At 35.8% G+C, this 23694-nt stretch overlaps 1 protein-coding gene across 5 annotated transcripts in view; it reads right to left on the reverse strand.

The window, feature by feature from the left end:
• SCN2A (sodium voltage-gated channel alpha subunit 2) overlaps nucleotides 1-23694 on the reverse strand; it is a 73407-nt gene that overhangs the window by 20921 nt on the left and 28792 nt on the right. For 3 of the 5 annotated variants that reach the window (XM_030952055.1, XM_030952057.1, XM_030952056.1), the window contains exons 7-17: nucleotides 22608-22880; nucleotides 18603-18666; nucleotides 17900-18041; nucleotides 16910-17116; nucleotides 15183-15473; nucleotides 11656-12036; nucleotides 10548-10680; nucleotides 8747-8985; nucleotides 7696-7869; nucleotides 5621-5977; nucleotides 3529-4008 (exon numbers count right to left, since the gene is read on the reverse strand). In XM_030952055.1, coding sequence (XP_030807915.1) covers nucleotides 3529-4008; nucleotides 5621-5977; nucleotides 7696-7869; nucleotides 8747-8985; nucleotides 10548-10680; nucleotides 11656-12036; nucleotides 15183-15473; nucleotides 16910-17116; nucleotides 17900-18041; nucleotides 18603-18666; nucleotides 22608-22880 — 2741 coding nt within the window. The remainder of the gene's footprint in view (nucleotides 1-3528; nucleotides 4009-5620; nucleotides 5978-7695; nucleotides 7870-8746; nucleotides 8986-10547; nucleotides 10681-11655; nucleotides 12037-15182; nucleotides 15474-16909; nucleotides 17117-17899; nucleotides 18042-18602; nucleotides 18667-22607; nucleotides 22881-23694) is intronic. The other 2 variants (XM_030952058.1, XM_030952060.1) reach the window with 1 other exon arrangement.

Consider the following 23694-nt stretch of genomic DNA (forward strand, 5'->3'; position numbering starts at 1 on the left):
TTACATATCCTGCCTTCCCTCAAAGCAAAAGAAAACCCTTCAAAAACAGAATCCTGAATTCTGTATCATCAAGATTAGGAGAGGTACATAGCATGCACTGCAAAATACTATTAAAGTATTATGGAGAGGATCAGAACCACAGAAATCCTGGGGCTGCCGCTCTTGCCTGCCCATGCCGTGATGCGAGTCCTGTGGCTCAGCAGGGAGCAGCTGTGCATGTTGGTACTTATTGCAATGAATGGGACAGGATCATAGCTGAAGAGCATGCAGGCCAGTCAATATTGGCTAAAAGGTGATTAAATAGTATATAGAGAGATGTATAACTTGCTTAGGTAACCTGTGTAAAACTGGTGACACGATGCTCTGCCTCGCTAAAAGGCACCAGAGCTGCCCGCTTGACTGATCCAGCTTGGTTCTACTCCTGTGAGAAGTAAGAACGGTAGGAAATGAAGTTCAGGACACAGCACCTCTGGTTTTTTGCACTGAATATTGCTTAGAGTAAAATATACATTATTAATGTGTCTGCAACAGCATTAGGAGAGCCCATTTTCTTCAAAGCACTGAAAAATATTTTGTCATTGCTATATCTTGGAGTTTTTATTGGCCTATAAGTTACATTTAACATAAATTAATTATTATTACCCACTATTAGGATTATTTTAACTAATTATTATACACTCATACATGTACTACAAAATTTTCAATATAAACCATCCTCATAGTACTTTAAAACCTAAAATGGAAAACAATATATTTTTAGTTTCTACACTAAATAGCAGTACTGCAGCTCAGATCCACAGACCTTTATTTATAGGACAATGGACTCAGCACAGTGTTCCCACAATTATTAATGGCCTACTTCCATGATAAAGTTTTATTTAGTATTTTTTCTCTAATTTCCTTATTATATTGTATTCACCCACTGACATCCTTAGGCACACAATGTTTTTATAATTAAATTTATTTTAGGTTTCAGTAACTTTCTAGAAAATTCCTTGGTAATTCACACCTACTAAGCATGTACAACATTTTATGTATTATTTCTACAAAGGCATAATCTAGTTAACATTTCTATCAAACTACTGGAAAGATACATGTGCTATAATAAAGAATTCACCAAACATTAACATGCTTAATTAAAACTTGCTAAGAAATAATAATTATTTTGTTGGAATTCAGCTTATTGCCCTATACAGTGAATACATGGACTTGGTTGTAGACACAGAAGCAAGCAGAAGCACACAAACACAACATCATCAGCATCTGGCTATCCTGTACAGTGTCCTCACAGCACCTGGATGTCTCAGCTGCCTTTCATCTGCAAATCTGCTAATTGAACACAGTTTGATGGCAGTTTCTGACTTAGATTTTTTCATTTGTGGCGTAAGGAATGAAGTGACTGGCAGACCAACTTGGCAACAGCAGTGTCATATAAACAGGAAAACATGAGAGGCCAGAAATGCAAGGCACATTATAGCACAGCAAAAAAAGAGGAAACCTCATAAAAAAGCCATTTGTAGTCAATTTTTTAATTTAAAAAATGCCTTATTTTCCTATGGAACATTTTCATTACAAGAGTGTTGGTCATCTGACTAATAAGCCAACACTATTTCAAAAAACCATGGTGGTTAAGAGTATCAAGTGAAGAGTAGGATCTAGGATTAAGATTTTAATGCTTTTGTGTCACACTTCTGTGATTCAAATCTACTTGAACTTTATGCACTTTCCTAAGAAATATGCTCACAATCTTTGCTTACTGCTGTGTCTCTCTTGAAAATCCCTGAAACTGATAAACATTCCCTTAATTTTTTCACCTTCAGCATCTGCACTAGTAAGAAATTTTGGCCCCAAATATACTCAGCAGTTTCAGACTTGGCCAGTTGGAACTCCTTGGCACTAGCTCATCCCTGACTTAATATACATTTCTTTGTCTTATCACCTGTTTGCAGTTCCTGAAGCACAACAACATTAAGGGCCTCCAAGAATACAATGAAGACACTGTTTTCTTTTAAATATGGTAGGTGGTATAGAAAGGCTTTATTTTATGGTGGAAACTTAGTGACTGGAGTTCATGCCTCAAATGTGAGATAACCTGCTTTAAAACGTTTCCAATAGGAAGTCTATACTTCTGTCATCTTGTAGAACAACCCAGTGAGGGTCCTTCCGTGGGGAGAAAAGAAAGATTTGGCTAATGAATACAGTCAGCAGTCACATCACCCTGTTACACAGTGAAGTAAGAGATGCACCATTGTCGTACTCAGCCCTGCTAACCACCAGCACAGAGGTTTGTGTAAAGCTCACCCTCCACCTCTCCTACTGACAAAGTGCTCTTGTGCAATGAGGAATAGAACAACTGAAGGTTAAACTTCAACTGATTTGTTCTACACCCAAGTATGGTTTTGAAGAGTAAGATAAATATTAATACAATCAATCTGAAAAAAATATTTTATAAGAATAATAAAGACATTTGTGATAAGAAAATATGACTAAATGTGTAATGCAGTTGGTACAGAAAAGGATCTCAGGCAGAAAATTACTAGAATCTTACTCATATTTATACTCTCAGATTCAAGTAAGAGAAAATCACTAATGAAAGCCTTTATGTTAGTTTATGTCTACCCCACAGCATGCAATACTGTTCAAAAATACCCATGCTAATGCTGAATGAACTAGCATCAGTGCTAAGCATTGCACAGACTTACTCCACTTGAGCTGATGTGCCTCCACCACTTTCAGTTGTGCAGGACAAAGCAGTGGGTTAATAATACGCACACAATAATAACGCCTTGGCATCCACTCTAACTCTCAGTGCTAGATTGGATTTATCCTCTTGGCACCACCTTGTGCCAGAAAGAGGTACATTTTATTAGTCACAGTAGGTAACAGATTCAAATATCTTAAAGCTTTGAAAATAACAATGAGTAGTCAAATGAAAGGATCTTATACTAGGATATTAAGCTTGGTAGCTTTTTTACCATAAGGCCATTACTTCACTTCAGTGGTTCTGTAACCATCAGATGGATTATTAGTGATTTATTTGCCATTGTTTAGTGATGCTAGTCCAGTATTCAAATGCACATATCTATGATGTATATGGATGCATTTTCACTATATAAAAAAGGTTAAAAACATCAGAATGAACTGGTAAAAAAGCAGATTAAAAAATAAACTGCTCTAATGAAATAAGCATGGAGAAATTTCCACCAGCCATACACACTTTGTATGACTTCTGATATCCAGGACTATTTAACTGGTTCCTTTGCTTGTTAAGGATTTAACTAAATAAAATAGAAAAAAAATATTAATTTTCTAAAAACTTTTCTTATGTATCTTGATTGTTACTGTAAATGCAATATTGTATCACCATCATTCAAAACTCACAACCTTACATGAATTTACCTTAAACAACATTACAAGTTTGTATATGCTGTTGTAAAAGAGGTAAAGAAAGATTTGAATTCAACACTAGTAACCTCAGAAAAAAAATAGAAAAACATCAGAGTATTTTAAAGTTAGAAATAGGTTTACCTCTTTGCTTTCTTCCAGGTCTGATTCACTGCTGAACTCCTCTGTGTTTAAATTTTCAAAATCTGATTCTCCAACAGCAATAGGCACTGTCACGGTGAGACTTGGGTTGTTTATAAATGACATGTAATCACTTTCATCAACAACATATTTTTCCACACTGCTGCCTATGCCACTGGTAGTTCCATTCCCATCTTTGAGATAGGCAAGGTTTTTACCTATGTCTACTATTGTATGGTTGGAAATACAGCTGTCTTTTTTATTGTTTAGGTCTTCAAGAGGTTTGATTTCGTCTAAAGCTTTCTGTTTTCTAACAAAGGCTTTTTGGATGAATTCACGCACTTTTCTCTTCACATAATCTATGCCTTTCTGAATCCTTGCCACAGCAATCTGGAGATTGTTCATTTCATTATCATCGTCTGTAGCAGCAAGGTTGTCTGAACTAAATGAGCTCAGCAGCAAGGCCAGAAATAGGTTGAGTACCTAAAATAAAATAAGAAAAAAATTACTCTTATTTTTTAGTCATAAAAGATATGTCATAAAAAGTTTTTCCATATGAGATAATTTTTATTTCATACGTAACACTTTATTTCTATGTGCCTTTCTGCTATTCTTTTCAGTTTATAATCCCAGTTCCCAATATTTTATTATCTTGGCAGAAGCACTTTTAGCTGGTTTAACTGCACTAATACATGTGAAAATTTGAGCTGTTCCTTGACTGTCTCCTCCACAATCTGCAGTAGCGCAGATCTGCTCCTCAACATGGAGAAAGACATAAAGAGGCAGAATACAACATAATGCAGTGGTTTATGCAAGCTATGTCCACTGTAGTGTTCATAGGACAGGGGAATGTAGGCAAAAGCCAGTCCTCTACAGTTCAACAGAGCATAGCTCTAGTATCTCTAATTCAGAATATAGTAACACTTTTTATTAGGCAAGTATACATGAGTCTATCTTGGTCCTGGACAGGAACACTAGCCAAGAGATAGAGTCCACAGATGTGGACTCAATTTCAAGAAACTATTTCATCTCAATTTCAAGAAGCTATTTAAGACTTTCTTGCATGACATTTTACAAACATACAAGAGAAATTTGGATTGCATGCAATTATGGCAGACCATGTGCAAAACTGATTTAAAAGAATTTAATTTAAAATCAGTTAAATTACATTTGTCAGTTCTTCCTGTTATGCCACAGTACTCACATTACTCTGGTGAGACTTGGTAGTGATGACTGTGAATAAGCATATTTATAAAATTTGTGGATCATACCAAAAAGATAAAGGATGCCAGCACTCAAAGAGAAAGAACTACAACTAAACATAATCATGGCAAGTTGGTGAAATGATTCAAAATCAATATTTTGTTTAATTCTGAAATATGGTTATGCAAAGGATTGTTAAGAAAAACTAAAAGTATATTAAGTGAAAACTGGCAAGGTGGAAGCACTGCAGAAACAGGTAGAGAGGCTGCATCAGGAAAGCAATGCTGGTACGGAAATCTCATGTGTCTTTTGGGGATGTACTACAAGGAATGCTCAGTGTAAGAAATGAAAGTATCGTTATTCCACATTACTCAGTACTTGTGTCTTTATTCAAAATGTTGCTTGGGAGGAATTCAGAAGCTAGAAGCAAAAGGGATAAGCCATTTACAAATCATTATTTATGAGAAAAAAATTGAAGAGTCAGAATTGTTTTGTTTCCCAGAGAAATGACTCAAAGTGGAAACAGTAAGCTTTTAAGTATTATAAATGTTGTCATAAAAACCAGCAGTTTTCTATCAATATTGAGATAATTTAGTTTAGTTGGCTGTAAAAGGTGATTTAAATTAGATGTTTTTTTAAAAGGCACTCTTAACTGTAAGCATAATTCAGCCCTGCTCTTACTAAAGAGGTTATAAACTTCTAGAGATTTAAAAGAAAAATAGACAAACACTTTTCATAGATAATCAAGGTATATTTGAACCTGGTGTACAGAAAGGGCAAGTGAACTACATGATTCCTGAAGTTCTTCTCTAGTTTTCATTTTAGATTTCTAAATTATGAAAACCAAGAGGTATGTCCTAAGAGTTTTAAAAAATCCCCACTGATTACATACCACTAGGTTTCCAATCACCATGACCATCATGAAGACTGTAAGGCACATGGTTTGGCCTGCAACCTCCATGCAGTCCCACATGGTTTCTATCCATTCTCCACACAGCACTCGGAATACAATCAGGAAAGAGTGGAAAAAGTCGTGCATGTGCCAGCGAGGAAGTTCACAGTCACTGGAGATCTTGCAGACACATTCCTTGTAGCTCTTCCCAAAGAGCTGCATCCCAACCACAGCGAAAATGAACACAATGATGGCCAGCACCAGGGTCAGATTCCCCAGAGCCCCCACTGAGTTGCCAATAATCTTAATCAGCATATTTAGAGTTGGCCAAGATTTTGCCAATTTGAAAACTCGAAGCTGCAAAACAGAAGAATGGTATACGGTTCTTTATTATCTAAATGTAATGAAATTAACGCTATATGTTGCATATTTCAGTTACCATGTGTCTACATCATGACTCTTGTAATCTTTAGAAGTTACAAAATTTCTGATTCCAGTTCTTTGTACAATACTACACATCAGCAGTGTTAAGTCCTGATTCAAGTGACTAGAAATCAAATATAATATCTCTGTGCTCATTTCAATTACATTGAAATTATCACAAAGACTCCTATTCAGACTTTGACTCTTTTGGTGACTTTAGGTATTTATAAAGAAGTTTTACTTGTTAAAGAAGTTGGACGAAACAGTCTTTCTCCTGTAAACTCTGAGAAAATATTACTAAAAATAAATGAGCACATATTGAATGTGATCAGTTTAACAGGACCATAAGTGTATAGTCACTTCCGGATTCTTTCATCTTAACAGGCAGTAAGATGGAGGAAATGGTTTTCCTAAAAAGAGAAACAAGCTAGAGGTGTTAATGACAGACATAAAAGTGACTTGCAAGTATCTTTAGCAATATATTTTCTGTCTTTTAAAATAAATGTAATGTGTTTTACAAAGCTTGTCATACAATATTGAGAAAAACAAGGGGAAGTATTATATTAATAAGTACAACTTGAAACAGACAAAAATGAAATTATTGGAAAGATACAATGAAATGAAAGAGAAAAATGCTAAAATGAATAAAAAACTAAATATTATTTCATGTGATGATTTTATGTTTCATAAAGAAAATATGACATAAAAACAACTTGACATAAATGTCAAGTTAAGACCAGAATCTACTACTGAGAGAGAAGTCAATCCAGACAGATTTTAGACTTCAGGCAAAGTACAATGTAATACTACGCAGATAACCAGAAAAAACTTATTTAAAACCCCTTATTTTTTTAAAGGGGATATATTTAACTTTCATTTCAAGTTAAATATTTTTTTTTATTTAAGGCAGAAGTTGATCATGATGACCAGGAACTCTAGCTTCATGTCTCTCACCGTATAGGTCTTTTCAGAAGACCGTTTGAACACTGAATTGCATGCTAGCCTAGTCTGCAGGAAAACCAAGATTTTTCAAGTTCCTGTTCATGAAAGAGATATCTAGTAACAGACAGGGACACTGTAGTGACTTCCGAGCAGACAGCAGATAGACCCTTGCAGAGGATGGTACAGAGAAGGCTGGTAGGAAGGAAAAGTCCCTGGACAATGAAAAATCTTAACACTACTCTCCTGTAAAACTAACCAATAAAGGCAATTGGTAATGGAAGTCTGCAAGCTAAAATTGTCAATAAAATTTTATTAATTAACTCATTCTTTACCAAGCAATTCACTAATCTTCAGTCACATGTAGTGTAGGCCCTGTGGCTCTTGAATTTTTTTACTCCCTCATCTAGGGAGAAGACTCTAAGAAATACTTCTCTTAGAAAAGTTAATTCTTTAAGCATACTTTTGGCAAGAAGAGAATTGATGTTGACAATATCTGGAAGGAGAAATAGACATGACTATGGTAATATGCAAAACAAACTTGACATAATATATACATGCCATGTAGTGAGTATGCAATTTAGCATTTTGTAAGTTCTGAAAAGATCTTCTCTCTCAGCCAAATATTTAATTTGCAAATGAAAAATGCACAAAATATATCTGTACAAATATAAAAATGTGATCTAGAAACATATTTTAAACAGAATATTTACCAAGCGGAACGATCGAAGGACAGATAATCCTTCTACATTTGCAAGGCCAAGTTCCATTAAACTAAGACTCACAATAAAACCATCAAAAATATTCCAGCCCTCTTGGAAATAATAATAAGGATCCATGGCAATTATCTTGAGAAACATTTCTGCTGTGAAAATTCCAGTAAACACCTGCAAGGAAAATACAGTTTCTTACTCCAGTTTAGGAAGAAAATATTTTAAAAGTAAAACTAATGGTATCAACATGTGCTAAGTTATATTTTCAGCAAGAAATTAATGATAAATCTGAATGTCTTCTCTAGATTTCCATACACTGGGGTTAGGAATAAAATTCATATTTGAAACTTACATATGCATCATAGTTTGGGTAACAAATAAAAAGAATGGGAAAATGTGATTTTTATCTAGCCTGCTAATATGTATGAATGCCAATACACAGAATACAATCTGATTTTAAGGCTCATTTTTATCTCCTTAGAGCTCATCTTTGGCCTTCAACCACCTTTTGACTTCTAGGAATAAAGATAATTGTTTCTATCATAAACTAATTTCATTTTTAAAAAATTATACAGAGAGTTGAGCAGAACTGTTCTTCTTCAGGATGACCTGTGAAGACCCAGTCATTCCATTTCATCATTTCCTTACATCTGTCATGCTTACTAGGTCTTTCCCCTCTAAAATTCCTTGAACACCCAGGTCCTTAGGAGGTGCTATGAGGAGCAAAATGTGTGTGGGAATGGAACTGAAAGTTCTTATGATTTGTAACTATTCATAAAAAAAAAAAAACCAACTAAAAAAACCCCCCTTTAGTGAGCTTCAATGACAGAAGATGAAGATTTTAAAAATCAAAGCGCATATATTGACTCAGCAAATCTAGACTCTGTAAAGTAAGAGTGGTGAAATCTACAAATGTCAACGACTTAAATTTAAGTTCAACAATCCCAAACATCTAAATAGTCAACTTTTTCTTTTACCTGAATGTGCATAAGTCACAAAAGAATTAGAGAAAAATGTACTTTACAAACACGGCACATCATGAAAGACTTACAAGGTTTCCTACTGAAAGCACACCACTAAACTGTTCTGTCATTGGGTAGTGCTCCATGGCCATGAATAGGGTGTTCAGGACGATGCAGATCGTAATGGCCAGATCAACAAATGGGTCCATCACAATCAAATTTACAATATGTTTGACTTTCAGCCAGGGAGTACAGCAGTCCCAAATCAAGCAAGTGTTAGCAAATTTATACCAGCATGGTGGACATTTCTGTCTGGATTCTTCCAGTTCTAAAGAGAAAAATGAAAATAACAATTTAAACATATTTCTCTATTCCAGAATCGCCTCGATATTTCTTTGAAACCTAAATGCTGTTTTCCAAGGTACTGTTGGTAAACTGTGTTGGTATTTTGAAACTGAGACTGGTTTCAGTTAAAAGAAATTACAATTTTAAATAATCTATTAAAAAAAACCCACACACACCAAAATCTGCCTCCAAAACAACTATACTAAAGATTCAATAGATAAAAGAACCATTCACAAGCTAATGCTAGATAGAATGCAAAAGAGAAATTTTTCTTAGAATCCTGACTTAAGGCTGGGTGATGAGGGGATTAAAAGCAGCCCAGCAGACAGAGACTTGGGGTTACTGGTGGCTGAAAAATTGCATGTGAGCCAACCATGTCAGTCACAGCCCAGAGAGCCAATATCCTCCTGGGCAGCATCAAAAGCAGCATGGCCAGAGGGCTAAGGGGTTCTCCTCCTCCAGCTGGAGTTCCTCTTCCACAGCTGGAGTGCTCCTTCCACAGCTGGTGTGCTGTGTTCAGCTCTAGAGTTCCCAGCATAAGAGCAGCTTCAGAGGAGGCCACAAAGATATTTAGGGGCCAGAACACACAGCCTATGAAGACAGGCTGAGAGACCTGGGGTTACTTATCTAGAGAAGAGAAGGCTCCAAGGAGACCTTATTGCAGTCTTCCCGCACTTATAAGGGGCCTGCAGGAAAGATGGAGAGGGAGCCTTTATCTGGGAGTGCAGTGAGAAGATGAGGGTGTACAGTTTTAAACAGAAAGAGGGTAGGTTTAGATTAGGTAGTAGGCAAAAATTCTTTACGGTGGGAGTAGTGAGGCCCTGTCAGAGGCTGCCCAGGGAAGATGTAAATGGAGGTGTTCAAGGCCAGGTTGGATGGGGCTTGGAGCAATCTGCTCTGGTGAAAGGTGTTCCTGTCCGTGGCAGGGGGGTTGGAACTCTAGATGATCTTTAAGGTCCTTTCCAATAAAATATTTTAAAATATCCTCATGAAAGATAAGTATTTAGAGCAAGCCTGAAGTCAGACAAGTATTTAGGCAGCATTATGGTCCTCATGTGCACAACTGCTCTTTATTACCTTCCTATTTTCTATTTTGGGCATCATCATTTAAGCCTCAACATAATGTTTCAACCTTTCTTACAAATAATTGCTTAATTCCATGATTCGGAGTAATTGTATTTAGCCTTACAGAAAGAACATGATCCCTCCTTTGTAAAACAGCAAGTCTATTGAATTGTTAGAAGGGGATTGTTCTATTGCAAGAAACATAGCCATTTTTAAATTGGAAACTTGCTACTTCTACCTCAAACCTATCAGTATGCTGCAAGCTTTTATCTTTTTCCAAATATATCAGTCCCAAATTAAAAAATAAAAAAAAAAAAATTAAAAACACCAAAAAATCCCTCCCCTAACTCCATACAGACATTCTTGTCTGTAACCTCTAGGCTGAAATAGCTGCCTTAAAACATCACTACCACTTAATGCATCACACATTTTATAGCACTTTTAAGGCACTGTCATACAAAAAATATCTGTGTTACGTACCTTCCATTGTGTTTGTAAGCATGCTGGCTATACTCATTGCTCTTTGCCTTGCACTAGGGTCTGTTAGGTAGTCCATAGGAACATGGTAAGAACTAGAATGTCTCTTTCTTAAGTCAGTTTCCGTAGTAGTGCCCTGAAAATAAAGCACTGATGAAGTAGCTAATTGATGGTACATTTAATAACACTGTGAGTTACTGTAGAGCTCTATTGGTTTAGAGCCCTGCTGTCCCACATCATGCTCCAGGTCTACTGAGGCTTCACAACAGACTAAGGTATGCCTGACTCTGCATAGAACAAATAGTCAAACACTGCAGCACATTGCTTGTGTGCCTGAAGAATATGTTTTTAAGTATTTTGCTGAAACAGGGCTGAGATATTAAAGCAGATTTCTGACTAAAAAATGTTTCATAGTGCTTGTCAATGAGCTCTGCTGTAAATATCCTTCTATTTAGGCAGTGAAGTCTTTTTCTAAACATGAAAATGCACAGCCCACATAGCTAGCAGTAAAGGAACTAAGCATAAGTGCATTTTCTTAAGATAACTCTTAATTTAGAATAAACTATGAATTTCCGAGCACATTTTCCAGACAAATGAAAAAATATTTAGTAATGCTGACATTAAAAAAAACATAGAAAAATTAGCTATATTACAGGAACACTGCCATAACCCTTGTAAGTTGTACTACCAGGGTAACATCAAAAGTTTCATGTATGGACAGCAGGAAGCTAAATACTAATTTAAAATAATCCATTAAGTAAATGTAATTTTTTTTCCATTTTGATATCCTTTCTGATAGACAAGTACAGAACCATCCAGTTAAGTCTAAGCATAATGAATCAATTGGTGTAAGACTACACAAACTAAATTTATTCAATGGCTTACTATGCTATTCTGTTAATTCCCAATCAATTTGCATGCATTTTCACATATTTAATTAATGAGAGCTGGACAGCTTCAATTTCTCCTTTAGCTTATAGCTGAAATACATGAGAGGAACATTCACACTTAGCCAGAAAGGTCATCGTTGCCATGTGACTAAATTTGTGGAAACAGTGACTGATCATACAGGGACAGAACGTCATGCCTGAGCTATTGCAGACTTCCTTACATTGCTAGCAGTGGCTGCTTTATCAATCATCACCTCTGGCAGAAGCTGTCCCGTAGGCGATGTCAAAGCTGGTGGCCCCCCAACTAACGACACCACTCCATTGCAGTCCACAGTGCTGTGCATCTTCCCATTTGCTGGAAGTGCAGGGACTGTTCTGGATGATCTACTGGCCTGGCTGATGTTGCTGTTGCGCCGTTCTCCGTGTCTATGAGGAACAAAGAGAGAATCTCTTCTGCTCTCGTTGTCTTCAAAAGTGCTGTGCTCATCATCAGCAAAGTCATTCTCTGATCCTACATCCTTTGCTCGACCTCTGAAGCTGAAAAGACTTGTTCTGCTGTTGCGCCTTGGGGAAAACAGGGAGCCACGAATGCTCAGCAAAGACTGCAGGTAAATAAAAACAATTATTATCAGATGAAAATAATTTAAAATACAACATTTTCATACAGAGGAAAAATCCACAATGTCTTAAAGGGTAAGGTCATCTACAAAGAAATGAACTGGTACAGTCCCCCCCTAATACGCTCCCTTTTGGGTAGTAAACAAAGAGCACATAAGTGACAGACAAAGACTAGTTATTCTACTGCTTTGGATATATGAAATCAATCAGTTTAATCAGAGTAAAAGAAACTGCTTGACAGAATTGTTTCCTCTGCTCTTCTGCCTGTGTTATTACCAACTGTTCATAAACTGAGTAAGTATATCTAGACACTCTTTACCCCAGGCTGGCATTAGTATGACAGGCTGAGTAAATAAAATTTTAGGCAAATTTTCTGTGACCCAGTCTGCACACAGAAGTAGCTCCCAAATACTGCCTAGTTTAAAAAACATACGTATCTTTTCAGATATTAAAGTAGACCATAATAGGTTTCTTCTTTTTAAAAGCCTTAGCTATCCTGAATATGCAACAATTTGCCTGTAATTTTATATAAATAGGTTTGCTAATCTTCATCAGTATACTCATTGGAGTAAATATTCTGCTATTGGAGAATCTCCAGTATTAGAGTCAAATTAATGCTCTAACCTTACAATTAATTATACACGTTCTTAATTTTAATTCATATCAGTAATTGCCTTGACTTCATTGGTAAGTATTAGCACCTGATTTCACCCAAGACCTCTATGAACAGCAGAGATGATACATAATGAAGCAGTGTCTTTGTTTCTCTTCTGCAACTTATCTTTGTGTACCTGAGCCCCATTGTATTAGGGACTGCAAAACGCAGAACAAAAAGGCACTCTGCAAAGAACGTATCATTTAAATGTAACACAACAGATGGATACAAAAAGAAAGGGAATACACAGAGGCAAAATTGATGAGTATGATAAACAGTCATCTTAGCTCACCTGAAGTCACTTCCCTGTCAAGCTTTCTGTAGGCAGCATGGTAAAAGAGAGTTTTAAAGAGGGATTTGAGGAAAGCAATGAAGTGTTCTGTGAAAACTCATGGGAGCTTCTTCCAAGCATGAAGGGCAGCATACCAGAAAGAGCTCAAAGAAACTAGTTTGAAAATTTAACAGGAGGTTATGAATGCTGCTTTGGGTCAGTCAAAGCTGAGACTTGTTTACTGTAAGTAGACAAGGTGGGTTGGGAGGAACTTTAGGTACAGTATGTTTTATGATATTAAAAAAAAATCTTTAGGTAAATATGTTTACTAGCAGATTAAAAAAAAGCAGTGGGATAGGTTAGTGCTCTTTGCAACAACATTCTTGATGAATACAGAAGTAAAGAGGTCCAAGTTAAAAATGATTCACAGTTGTGGGTCCAGTATAGGGTTTAAAAAAAAAAAGAAAGAAAAGAGAGAGAAAAGGGATCTAGCAAAAGGCCTTGTGGAAATCCTTTGGAAAACTGTCAAAGGGGTAAAAGGATCTCCTAAAGCACAACTAAACCAGGAGAATTGAGAGGAGACAAAGTTATGAATGTTAGGAAGAATAAGATTTCAAGAGGAATAAAATGGTCATTTACATTGAAAGAAAATGAAATGCCAAGGAAAAAGTCAAAGATTATATATAAGCCTGAATTTTCTCTAGGAAAATGGTATTAAAAGCTGGTGAGTGGAATCTCTTCTTTTTAGTGGTTAGAATCCAGAGTGAAAAGGAACTAGGGTTGGAAAACCAGAGGGGAGGTGATTTCTAGATTGTCATAGTCAAACAACTGTAAATGAACTTGGAGATGAAAATGTTAGTACAAGAATTTGTATGAGAAATGCTTAATTTCTTACAAGATGGATGAATTGTGCTGCAGTTGAATAAGGCTTCAGTTTGAATGAAGAGATAGGCAAGAATATGCACCTAGGGGATCAGATGGATCTTCAACATGAAGTTGAAGTCAGTTGACATGTGTGGAAATTTGTATAAGGAACAGAATGAATCATGAACTAAATTTAGCAATGAAGCCTCACAGAGATTAGTTAGACAGCTAACAACATAAAACAGTGGCAGACCAAGGAGGTGGGGTGGGGGGGAAGGGAAGAATGCATTACTATTGAGAAAGGAAATACATTAGGAAGTGAGTGGAAGGATTGGCAGAAATAGAAAGCCAGAAACATTATATTCCCACCACAGTCTGGTCTAAGGATGACAGTCTTTAGTAAGAAAATATTGGATGAAGAGGTCTGAGCTTCTTTGAGAATGGGAGGCTGGAGAAAACAATACATGAAGAGAGTATGAACACTCATGATCTATTAAGAGATGAAACAAACTTTCTAGAGACAGAAATAGAAAAGGATTAAAAAGGCAGGAATGAGTTTAGTAATAATGACTAAAAAGAGGGAGAAAGCAAGTCATGAAGATCAGGGAAAATCGAGAAGATGGAAATAAAAGGAAGAAGCATATAGAGGCACAAAAAGGGGCGGAAAAAGGAGAGAATGTATGCAAGATCCGGATTTGCAGTGCTAAGGGAAGAGTGAGAAGTGGGCAAATGAAGAGGAGCTTTGAAAACTGTAGGAGATAACATTACAAAACTATCAAATGAAATAAATGTCTGGATGGAAGATGCAGATGGCACTCTGAGTCACTGGTGTTTCAATGTAAGAGAACACATGCAAAGACACATTGCCACACACATTTCCACCTTCTTTAAGATAACACAATTAATGGTCTCACATCAATTAATTTCTCAAATTTCACATGAGCATTAATTTCTATTAAGCATCCCAAATTTTAATTCTCTTCTCATTTGAAACATTACATTTTGTATGAATGCACCCTGTTTTGAAGCTACTCATCATGCTGAATACATCCAACTTGGTGGGGAGATAGGTCCATTTTAACTAAGAAGCTTGACATACAGCTCATATTAATTAGTATATGTAATTTTGATTTTTCATACAGAAATTCAGAGTAAAACCAAAATCTCTCAAATTCTTACAGTTTCATATTTGGCTGCAAGTTTTTACTTGGTTAGTCTTTGATTTAGGATATCAATGAATCTGCGGTATCTTGCAAGAATTAACCAAACTGCTATACAGGGCTTTCTTTATATGATGAGTAGACAAAAAAGGTGTTTAAGAGGTAATAATACTATGGTACCTGGTGTGGGGAAGAGAATCTCTTTTCATATGTCAGTCTATTCCCCTCAATGGAAAATCGGAAACCTTTCTTTTTGATGCTGTCCTCTGATTCTGATTTGTGAAATTCTTCCCCATCCTTCTCCTCGCCTTCAGACTGTTCTTTTTGCTTTTTTTTCTTTCTTCTATTCCTTCTCTCTTTAGCACTCTTTGAGCTCAGCTTTGATGCCTCAGAAGAACTTTCGGAGAATCCACCTATTCCACCTACTCCACTATAATCTCTTGAGTCAGCTGCTGCAGCTGCTGCCGCCGCCTATACACACAAGCACATGTGCAATTTACAGCATTTATACAAATACATACCCCGGTCACTATTTCAAATTTATTGCCACTCTTAAAGAAACTATTATTTTGAAATAAAAGCAATGTTTCACTTCACCAAACCCAGCATATCATAAGAAGTGTAATTTGTGAAATACTACAGGAACCATAATTTGCCATTGCTCCATAAGAGTAACCCAAGGGAAAACTGTGCTGTCAAAAAAACAAGTTAAAAAACATCTGTTTCAGATTGAAGCAATATGTTGCAATGAATTTTTCATCTGAAGCACTATGTAAAAATAAAGAATCAAGGCTCAAACAAGCGGTAAAATCCTTGTTAACTGGAACCAACACTTTCTTATAACACTTTGACGGGTTTTGAATACTCCCTAGTCTATCAAAGATCTGGTGTAATGCTGATATCTCAGCTTTGCAAATAATAATCAGATTTGTGCTAAACTACACAATATTGAATACTTGTTGCCGTTTGATTTTCAAAACATGTGGAGCATTTTATTGACATTTATTTACAAGATGTGGTAAAAAACAACAAAAAAAATCTCCCAATTCCCCCCAACACATAGCAATTGATCAATGAAACAAAAAACACTGACTGCTGACTTTAGTCATGTGCTTATATGGAAGACATAGTTCAACTTCTGCTCTATGAGGCCACATGCCAAGAAGACATTATAAATTTTTCTATTAAAATCTGAGAGCCTTCAAAAAATGAAACGTAATTTCAAAGCAGCATGTAATCATTACATTTGTACCAAAGAAGTGTTTTCTTCAGTATCTCCACTTTTCCCAATTCTCTTTAAAACTATGTCTTTCTGCCGTGAGAGATGGGTAGGGAGTAGAAAAAAGCCAAATATTGCTGAAGGGAGTAGAAAAAAGCCAAATATCGCTGAAGCACCATCACCTACGATAGTTTTGCTTCTGTTACTTATATAAGCACAATTACTCTTTGGATTTTTTTTCCACATCTCCACCTCCATTTCAGACCATCACAGAATGGTTGAGGTTGCAAAGGAACCTCTGGAGGTCATCATGTCCACCTCTCCAGCAGACAGGGTCACCTAAAGCAGGTTGTCCAAGGACCATATTCAGATGGCTTTTGATTATCTCCACAAGCACTCTGGGCAACTTTTTAAGTGCTCCGATAAAAAGTTAATTTCCATCTCCAATTTGGAAATCCATGGCTTTAGCTTTTTGGTTATTATTTTTGCCACAAAATTAACAGGTTCAATCAAACAAGCAAAACCAGTGCAATGGAAAATATTAGAGATTGTTTACAATATGAAGAAATTGATGAGGCAAAGTAATATATTGTTAGAATTAGGGGAATAAAAGTTTTCTCATATGTGGACATAAAGCATCTGTTCACAGTCATATATGGACTGAAGAAATTTTGCTTTACAGGGATACCTGAGCTTCTTCCTGTTGCTTTTTCAGTTGTTCCAGCATTTGCTGAAATTCTGCCTCTTTCTGCTCTGCTTCTTCCATTGTTGCTTGATTCTGTTCTTCATAGGCCATGGCAACCACAGCCAGGATCAAGTTGATCAGGTAGAAAGAACCCAGGAAAATGACCAAAACAAAAAATATCATGTATGTCTTCCCAGCAGCACGCAGTGTCTGGAGAAAAAGAGACAATACACTCTTTAAAAAGACTTTAACTACTGTTGTATAATAAGTTAATCTCTGATTTGTACTTTAGTTATATAAGATTGATTTATGTTAGCACAAGATTATTTAGTTAGGTTTTCCTTATAGAAACAACATTATATCCTAGATACATATGAAAAAGTTTTGTGTCTACTATTGTCAAGGTAAATCCAATTCTGAATAGTTCAGAACTTATACCAGTAAGAATCTATACATCTACATTACAGCCTTTAAATTTAACAGTAGGTGGGGCCACTGATCAGCATCTTACCATCCTGTCTCATCAGTCCCAAACTACACTGCCACAAAAATAGTGCATTATACAAAACGTTACACTGGAGAAAATTATAGTCCTTCAAGTAAGGATATTTGTAGTTCAGGGACAAGGTGTAACATTTCAAACAAAACATATTTTTACTAGACTGCAAATCAATTAAACATAGCATCTTTTTACATCATGCCTGGGTAAGAAACTTTGACAACTTAAATTCATGTATTCATTTAGGTAAAAAAACCAATAATGCTTAACCATCTTCATAAAATAACAGCTATTCCCTATAATGTATTTAAGAAGAACATGGGAACCTAAATCATGAATAAGGGCCTTATTGTTTTAGACAACAGTTTACAGATATGAAATTAAAGACAGTTTCTGTTCCAAAGGCCTTAGGGACAAGTGAATGAAAATAACTATGCAAATACTATGTAGTAATGGTATTGGTGATGGTGCTGTTTATTTTAATAAGTCCTCACCAGCTGGTAAAGATTCTCCCAAAAGTCCTGAGTCATCAATCGAAACAGTGACAAGAATGCCCAACTGAATGTATCAAAACTTGTGTAGCCATAGTTGGGGTTTCTACCAGCTTTCACACATATATATCCTTCTGGGCATTGACTACAAAAGAAGAGGAAATGCTATTTTTAACAACTACTCTATATTACGATATGCTGCAGTAAAACAAAATTGTTCAGGAGTACCAGTTGCTAATGAAATTATGAACAAGTAAAATGTTATTCTACATACCTAAGATAAAAATATATAGCTTATTAATTTTCACTTTTTAATTCTACTTCCTAATAATATTTCAATGCTTTAATAATATAACTAATAGTATTCTACCCTTCCCCACAATTTGTCATAACACATCTCCATCAGGACAAGAGAAGAACATCAAGCAGCATGGCTGATAAACAGTTGTTAGCAAGTTGGCAGCAACACTTATGCACAGATCATTCATGTAATTACCTTTACAAAAGTAGCCTAAGAGGCTGATGGAAGTGCCTGTGTAAATTCAAATCACAGAGATGGTTGTATTTAGGTATAGCTTCAAATGCAAAACATTGATAATTTGCAACTCTACAGTACACTTGATATTAAAGTTGACAACCTGAGCTATTCTAAGTAGCTTATTATTTGTATTTGATGCATAATGAAAAATGAGGATCATTTTCTTACCCTGCATCTGAGCTATTGCCACACAGCAGTGCATCATTTTGTCCTTCCAAGAAGTAGAAATGACCTTAAAAAAATCAAAAGGGTGATGAGAAATATAATATTTATGCCTAATGAAAATTGAGCAATTATATAGACTTTCACACTTGAAAGAAACTAGCAGAGCTAACAAACTGTTCAACTGCAATATATAGTGGTTAGGAATGAAAAAAGCATGGAAAGTACTGTTTTGACAGGAAAATTACTTTCTACAGAATCTTCAAGTTAGCCTTTCTTTAGAAAACAAAAGTTAGTTACGCAGTTAATTCTTAGCAACCTAACCAAATTATAACATACAAGGGGAATATCAAATTGTGTATATCAGCAAATAAAAAAATACCAAGAAAAGGAGGCAAAGGATGAGAGCAGTTCTGTGCCCTCTTTCGTGCCTTTTGATACAGAACATTTAGTACTATTCATTTATAATTATCAATTACATGTTATTTTATCCAAGTATTCCTTTAAGAAAACCTGAACTATTAGGGATGAGATTTCTTCCGTGTGCTCAGCACTGGCGAGGCCACACCTCAAGTGCTGTGTCCAGTTCTCGACCCCTCAGTTTAGAAAGGACATTGAGGTGCTGGAACAGGTCCAGAGAAGGGCAGTGAAGGTGGCAAAGGGTGCAGAGCACAAGTGCTGTGAGGAGCAGCTGAGGGAGCTGGGGTGTTTAGCCTGAAGAACAGAAGGATCAGGGGAGGCCTTGTCACTCTCTACAACTCCCTAGAAGGAGGGTGTACCCAGGTGGGGTCAGTGTCTTCTCCCAGGGTACTTAGTGACAGGATGAGAGGGCACAGCCTTAAGCTGTGCCAGGGGAAGTTTAGGTTGGACACAAGGAACAATTTCTTCACAGAAAGGGTTCTGGGCATTGGAATGGACTGCCCAGGGAGGTGATGGAGTCACCATCCCTGGAGGTGCTTAAGGAAAGACGGGATGTGGCACTCAGTGCCATGGTCTAGTTGACAAGGTGGTGTTAGGTCAGATGTTGGGCTAGATGATCTCAAAGGTCTTTTCCACCGCCATTGATTCTGTGATAACACATGTTAAAGAAATCTCTAATTGGATCTTGATTTAAGCAGCTGGGAGAGAAACGAGGCATTTATTGTACCTTACACAAAACTAATTCACAAAATTCTGTAGCTGGGAAATGTATTTGAACATTTAGACTAACTATTAAGATGAGGTAAAATATAATTTAAAGTGACAGAAGGCCTAAAACCTCCCAACATGCTCTTCTTTTTTATTTTATTTTTCTTTCTTTGCAGTAGAAAAGGAAACACATTTTGCCATCAATTCCTAGTTTGTGATTCTTAGGGTAATATGGGAATCTCTAATGGAGATTTTTGAGTCAGGTGGCACATTAAGTTAAAGTTGCCAGAACTAGGTATGTTCTGGCTGTTCTCAGGAAGCAGATGGTTCCGTGAGATTCACTGCCAGCTGGCATGGACTAACTTAGCTGGCATGAACTACTGAGGGCTAATGCTAAACAGGCAAGCAGGGAATTGCAACCAGTTCTTACTGACTTGCTTCTACTCTGTCACCACCAGTATACGATCGAGGCAGCATAAAATCTGCTTATTTTAAAGAGAGAGAGAAATTATGTCCATAATTAATATATCTGCAATTCTAGTCTCAGATATCATATAAGAAATCAATGCATTTTCAGAAATTCTGGTGATCACAGAGTCAGAGCTTGTGAGACATCCGACCCCTACTTAAAAAGAAGTTTAAAAATGCCCGCAGGCTCCAAGGAGAACTTGCAAAACCCTCTGTGGGCCTAATTCACATTCTTTTGTAGCACAGCTCCGCTTTCAGTCCACTACTTTGGAAAACAAACAAGATTCTTTTAATACAAAAATAATAATGCTAAACTAATAAAAACAGTAAATACGTGTTTGTAGAAAATATGCCATATACAAAACTATTCCTGTCTCCTGGCAACTTAGTAACAGAATAGTCATAGGTACAAGTCCTACATGACATTTCCAGATACAAATAAAGTAAATGTGTTCTGGCTGGAAATATCACAAAACACTTGAAACAATTCTTAGAGAGCTATTGCCAGTGACACAATGTCAATTCATAAGGGAATCTCTCTGAAGATCTCCCAGGTATCTGTGCTACACATGGTTTTCTAACAAGTTTCATTACCAACTCAAGACACGAAACAATAGAAAAATAATGCCTCAAGTATTCTGAAGACATAAGGCTAGGAGAAAAGGTATTTGAAATTTAGAATAACCTTTACAAATTGACAAGTTTGTCCAAAAGCAATTGGATTTATTCCAATAGAGACAAGTGGAAAATGCTACACTTGACAGGGCAAAATCAAATAGGTATATACAAAATATCAGGATGTGGCTGCAGCCACCACTGTACAAAAAGATGAAGTAACTGCCACAAAATACAAACTGTCTGTGAATCAACAAATATAGTGCTGATATAAAAATGACTTAATTTTGAAATGTGCTAATAGGAATATTGCATGTATGGCATGAGGTAAAGATACAAATCAGAAGTAATTGCTAGAGAAGTTAGCACCCAATTTAAGGATCTCATTAAAAACCCCCATGCAAACAAAATATGTAACAAAAAAAGAGGCAAAATAAAAACAACAAAAAAAAAAAAAAAAACAGACTAACTAGAAAGATTGAAAAAAAGAATAAAAAATGAAAATAGGTATAGAAAATGCAAAACAGCAAGTAGGATTACTTGCCTTAGGAAAGACCAGAAATGCAGAGAATAAGAGTTTTTAAACTGTATAAAGACTAATATAAAGTAGTCTGTGATTATACTCCATAGCAGATGTAGTAATATATTCAATCAGAAATTAGGAAAATGTCAGTCAGATATTTAGAAAAAAACCCTTTCTATTTGTGTGACATAGTACCAGAAACAACTAAAGGGGAATGGAACAGAATCTGTTCTTCAGATGGCTTTAAGAATAGGTTATCATCCAAAATTTCTGGATGACATTTGTATATTTCAAGCATGCTGAGATGATAAGTATATTAAAAAATTATAAGGCAATGAGACTTGGACCTAAAAGCATTTAGCTCTTAACTGAGATTTCCTAACTTTCACTGATATAGTCACCAGTTAAAATATACATACAGACTTTATTAAAAACCTATTACACATAATTATGAATACATTAAATACACTAAAAACACTAAAATAAATAGAAGGGGCTGAACAGATAAATGGGAGAGATTAACAATACTATTATGAATGACAGAATAGCAGTCTACCATAGATATGTTCAGAGTTGTTCTATCTGAATTTTTCAAGATGTTTTGTTAACACAGTACTAACATTAACTACCTAAAATGGTGGAAATCGTGTATTATGAGGTACAAAAGAGAAAAAAGTGCTCATTTCTTGATTTTCCAAAGATAAGAAACAACTTAAAAGACAGAAATATGGAATCTATTTCTTATTTTGCAGGAAAGAATCTTGGGGTAAATCACTGGCATTCTCTTAAAGGAGTGTCTATGCTGTGCAAGGGCGTGTAGTGCAAAGCCACTCACCCAACTCCAGAAGGAACAAAGTAGATACATGTATGTGCTCTGGCATGATTCCTGGGCTAGCTGACGTTCAGATGCGGGCTTATGAGACTGGGCACTACCTTGCACTAACCTAGCTGTTACATTTCAGATCCCATGTTAGGGCTGTCACACTATTTCAAGAGGCTTGAAGCTAGCATGGAAATTTCTGGTTTATGCTGCAATTTAATTTTACTCTAAAAGTCATATTCAGTGAAAGAAAAAGATATTTTGGTACCCAATATAATGTTATGAATGTTAAATTATATAATGACTATGCTTTTATTTATTTGAGAGAAATAAGTGCTTTTATGTTTCTTGGCCATATTACACACTTTTAAAGGCAAGGGAAAGATACTGATGTTCTCAGATCTGATTAAATCAATACCAGAATATCAATGCAGTAGATAATATAATTAACTCTTACTTTTATCTTCGATGTATTCATCCCAGTTAAATATTGTCATTGTTGCATTAATAAATGTTCCGTTTTCACCTATAGAGCTATTAAAGATTGAAATAACAGTTGTTTCAAAAGTAGAATTGTCTGGAGGCCACTGCAGGCATTTGTTCCTCAGGTTGCCCATGAACAGCTGCAGCCCTATCAGTGCAAATACACTCAGACAAAATACAGTCAGGATCATGACATCTGAGAGCTTCTTCACAGACTGAATCAGGGCTCCTACAATAGTCTTCAGGCCTGCAAAGAGAAAAGATTTTTATTATGATGTTAAATAGATAACAAACGCACACTAAAAATCATGTGACTTTTGTCCTGATAAAGACATCATGCAAAAAGACTAGTAATTTGTGACACAATAATTTTAAAGAAAAGCCCTATTATTTGGAAATATGAATGAGAATATGTAAATTTATACTTATTTTATAGTGTAAAAAAAAAAATTAATTATACCAAACACGTTGTTTTTGCCAAAACAAGTGATTTTATTATTCATGCTATATCTCAACCCTACATAAAGTAGCATTGTTTGCTTTTGCTGATGCTTCTTGCCCAAACCTTTCTTTTATGAACTTTTGCAATGTATTCTATATTAATGTAACCCCACTGTAAAGACATTATATGTGCACATTGAAATGATATCATAATAATCTTGTTACAATATATGAGGGGTGATGGTTTGGAGAAGAAAGACATCTTTGGAACGATACCCCATGCATGGCCCATGCTATCCTTTAGAGTTGTTTTTTTTTTTGACATAACTTAAAACTGAATTAAGTTGCTATATCAAGTGCCTCCAATAAATGAGAAAATTTGCATCAGTATGAAAGCTTAAAATTAACTTATATTTAAAACATATAAAGGAAAGCTTGATGTCATAAGATGCAAATCACATAGGCTGTTTACTGCAAATATCTCATGCAAGAATTTGTTAAACTCAAAGGCTGATTTTTTTTTTGAGAAGAAAATACAATTAATACAAGCATGAATCAATTTAAATAAATTACATGTCTTGATTCCTGCTTTTTTGGTTTGTTGACAATGTGTAGCAAAC

Source organism: Camarhynchus parvulus, chromosome 7 (genome assembly GCF_901933205.1).
Source record: "Camarhynchus parvulus chromosome 7, STF_HiC, whole genome shotgun sequence".
NCBI lineage: Eukaryota > Metazoa > Chordata > Aves > Passeriformes > Thraupidae > Camarhynchus > Camarhynchus parvulus.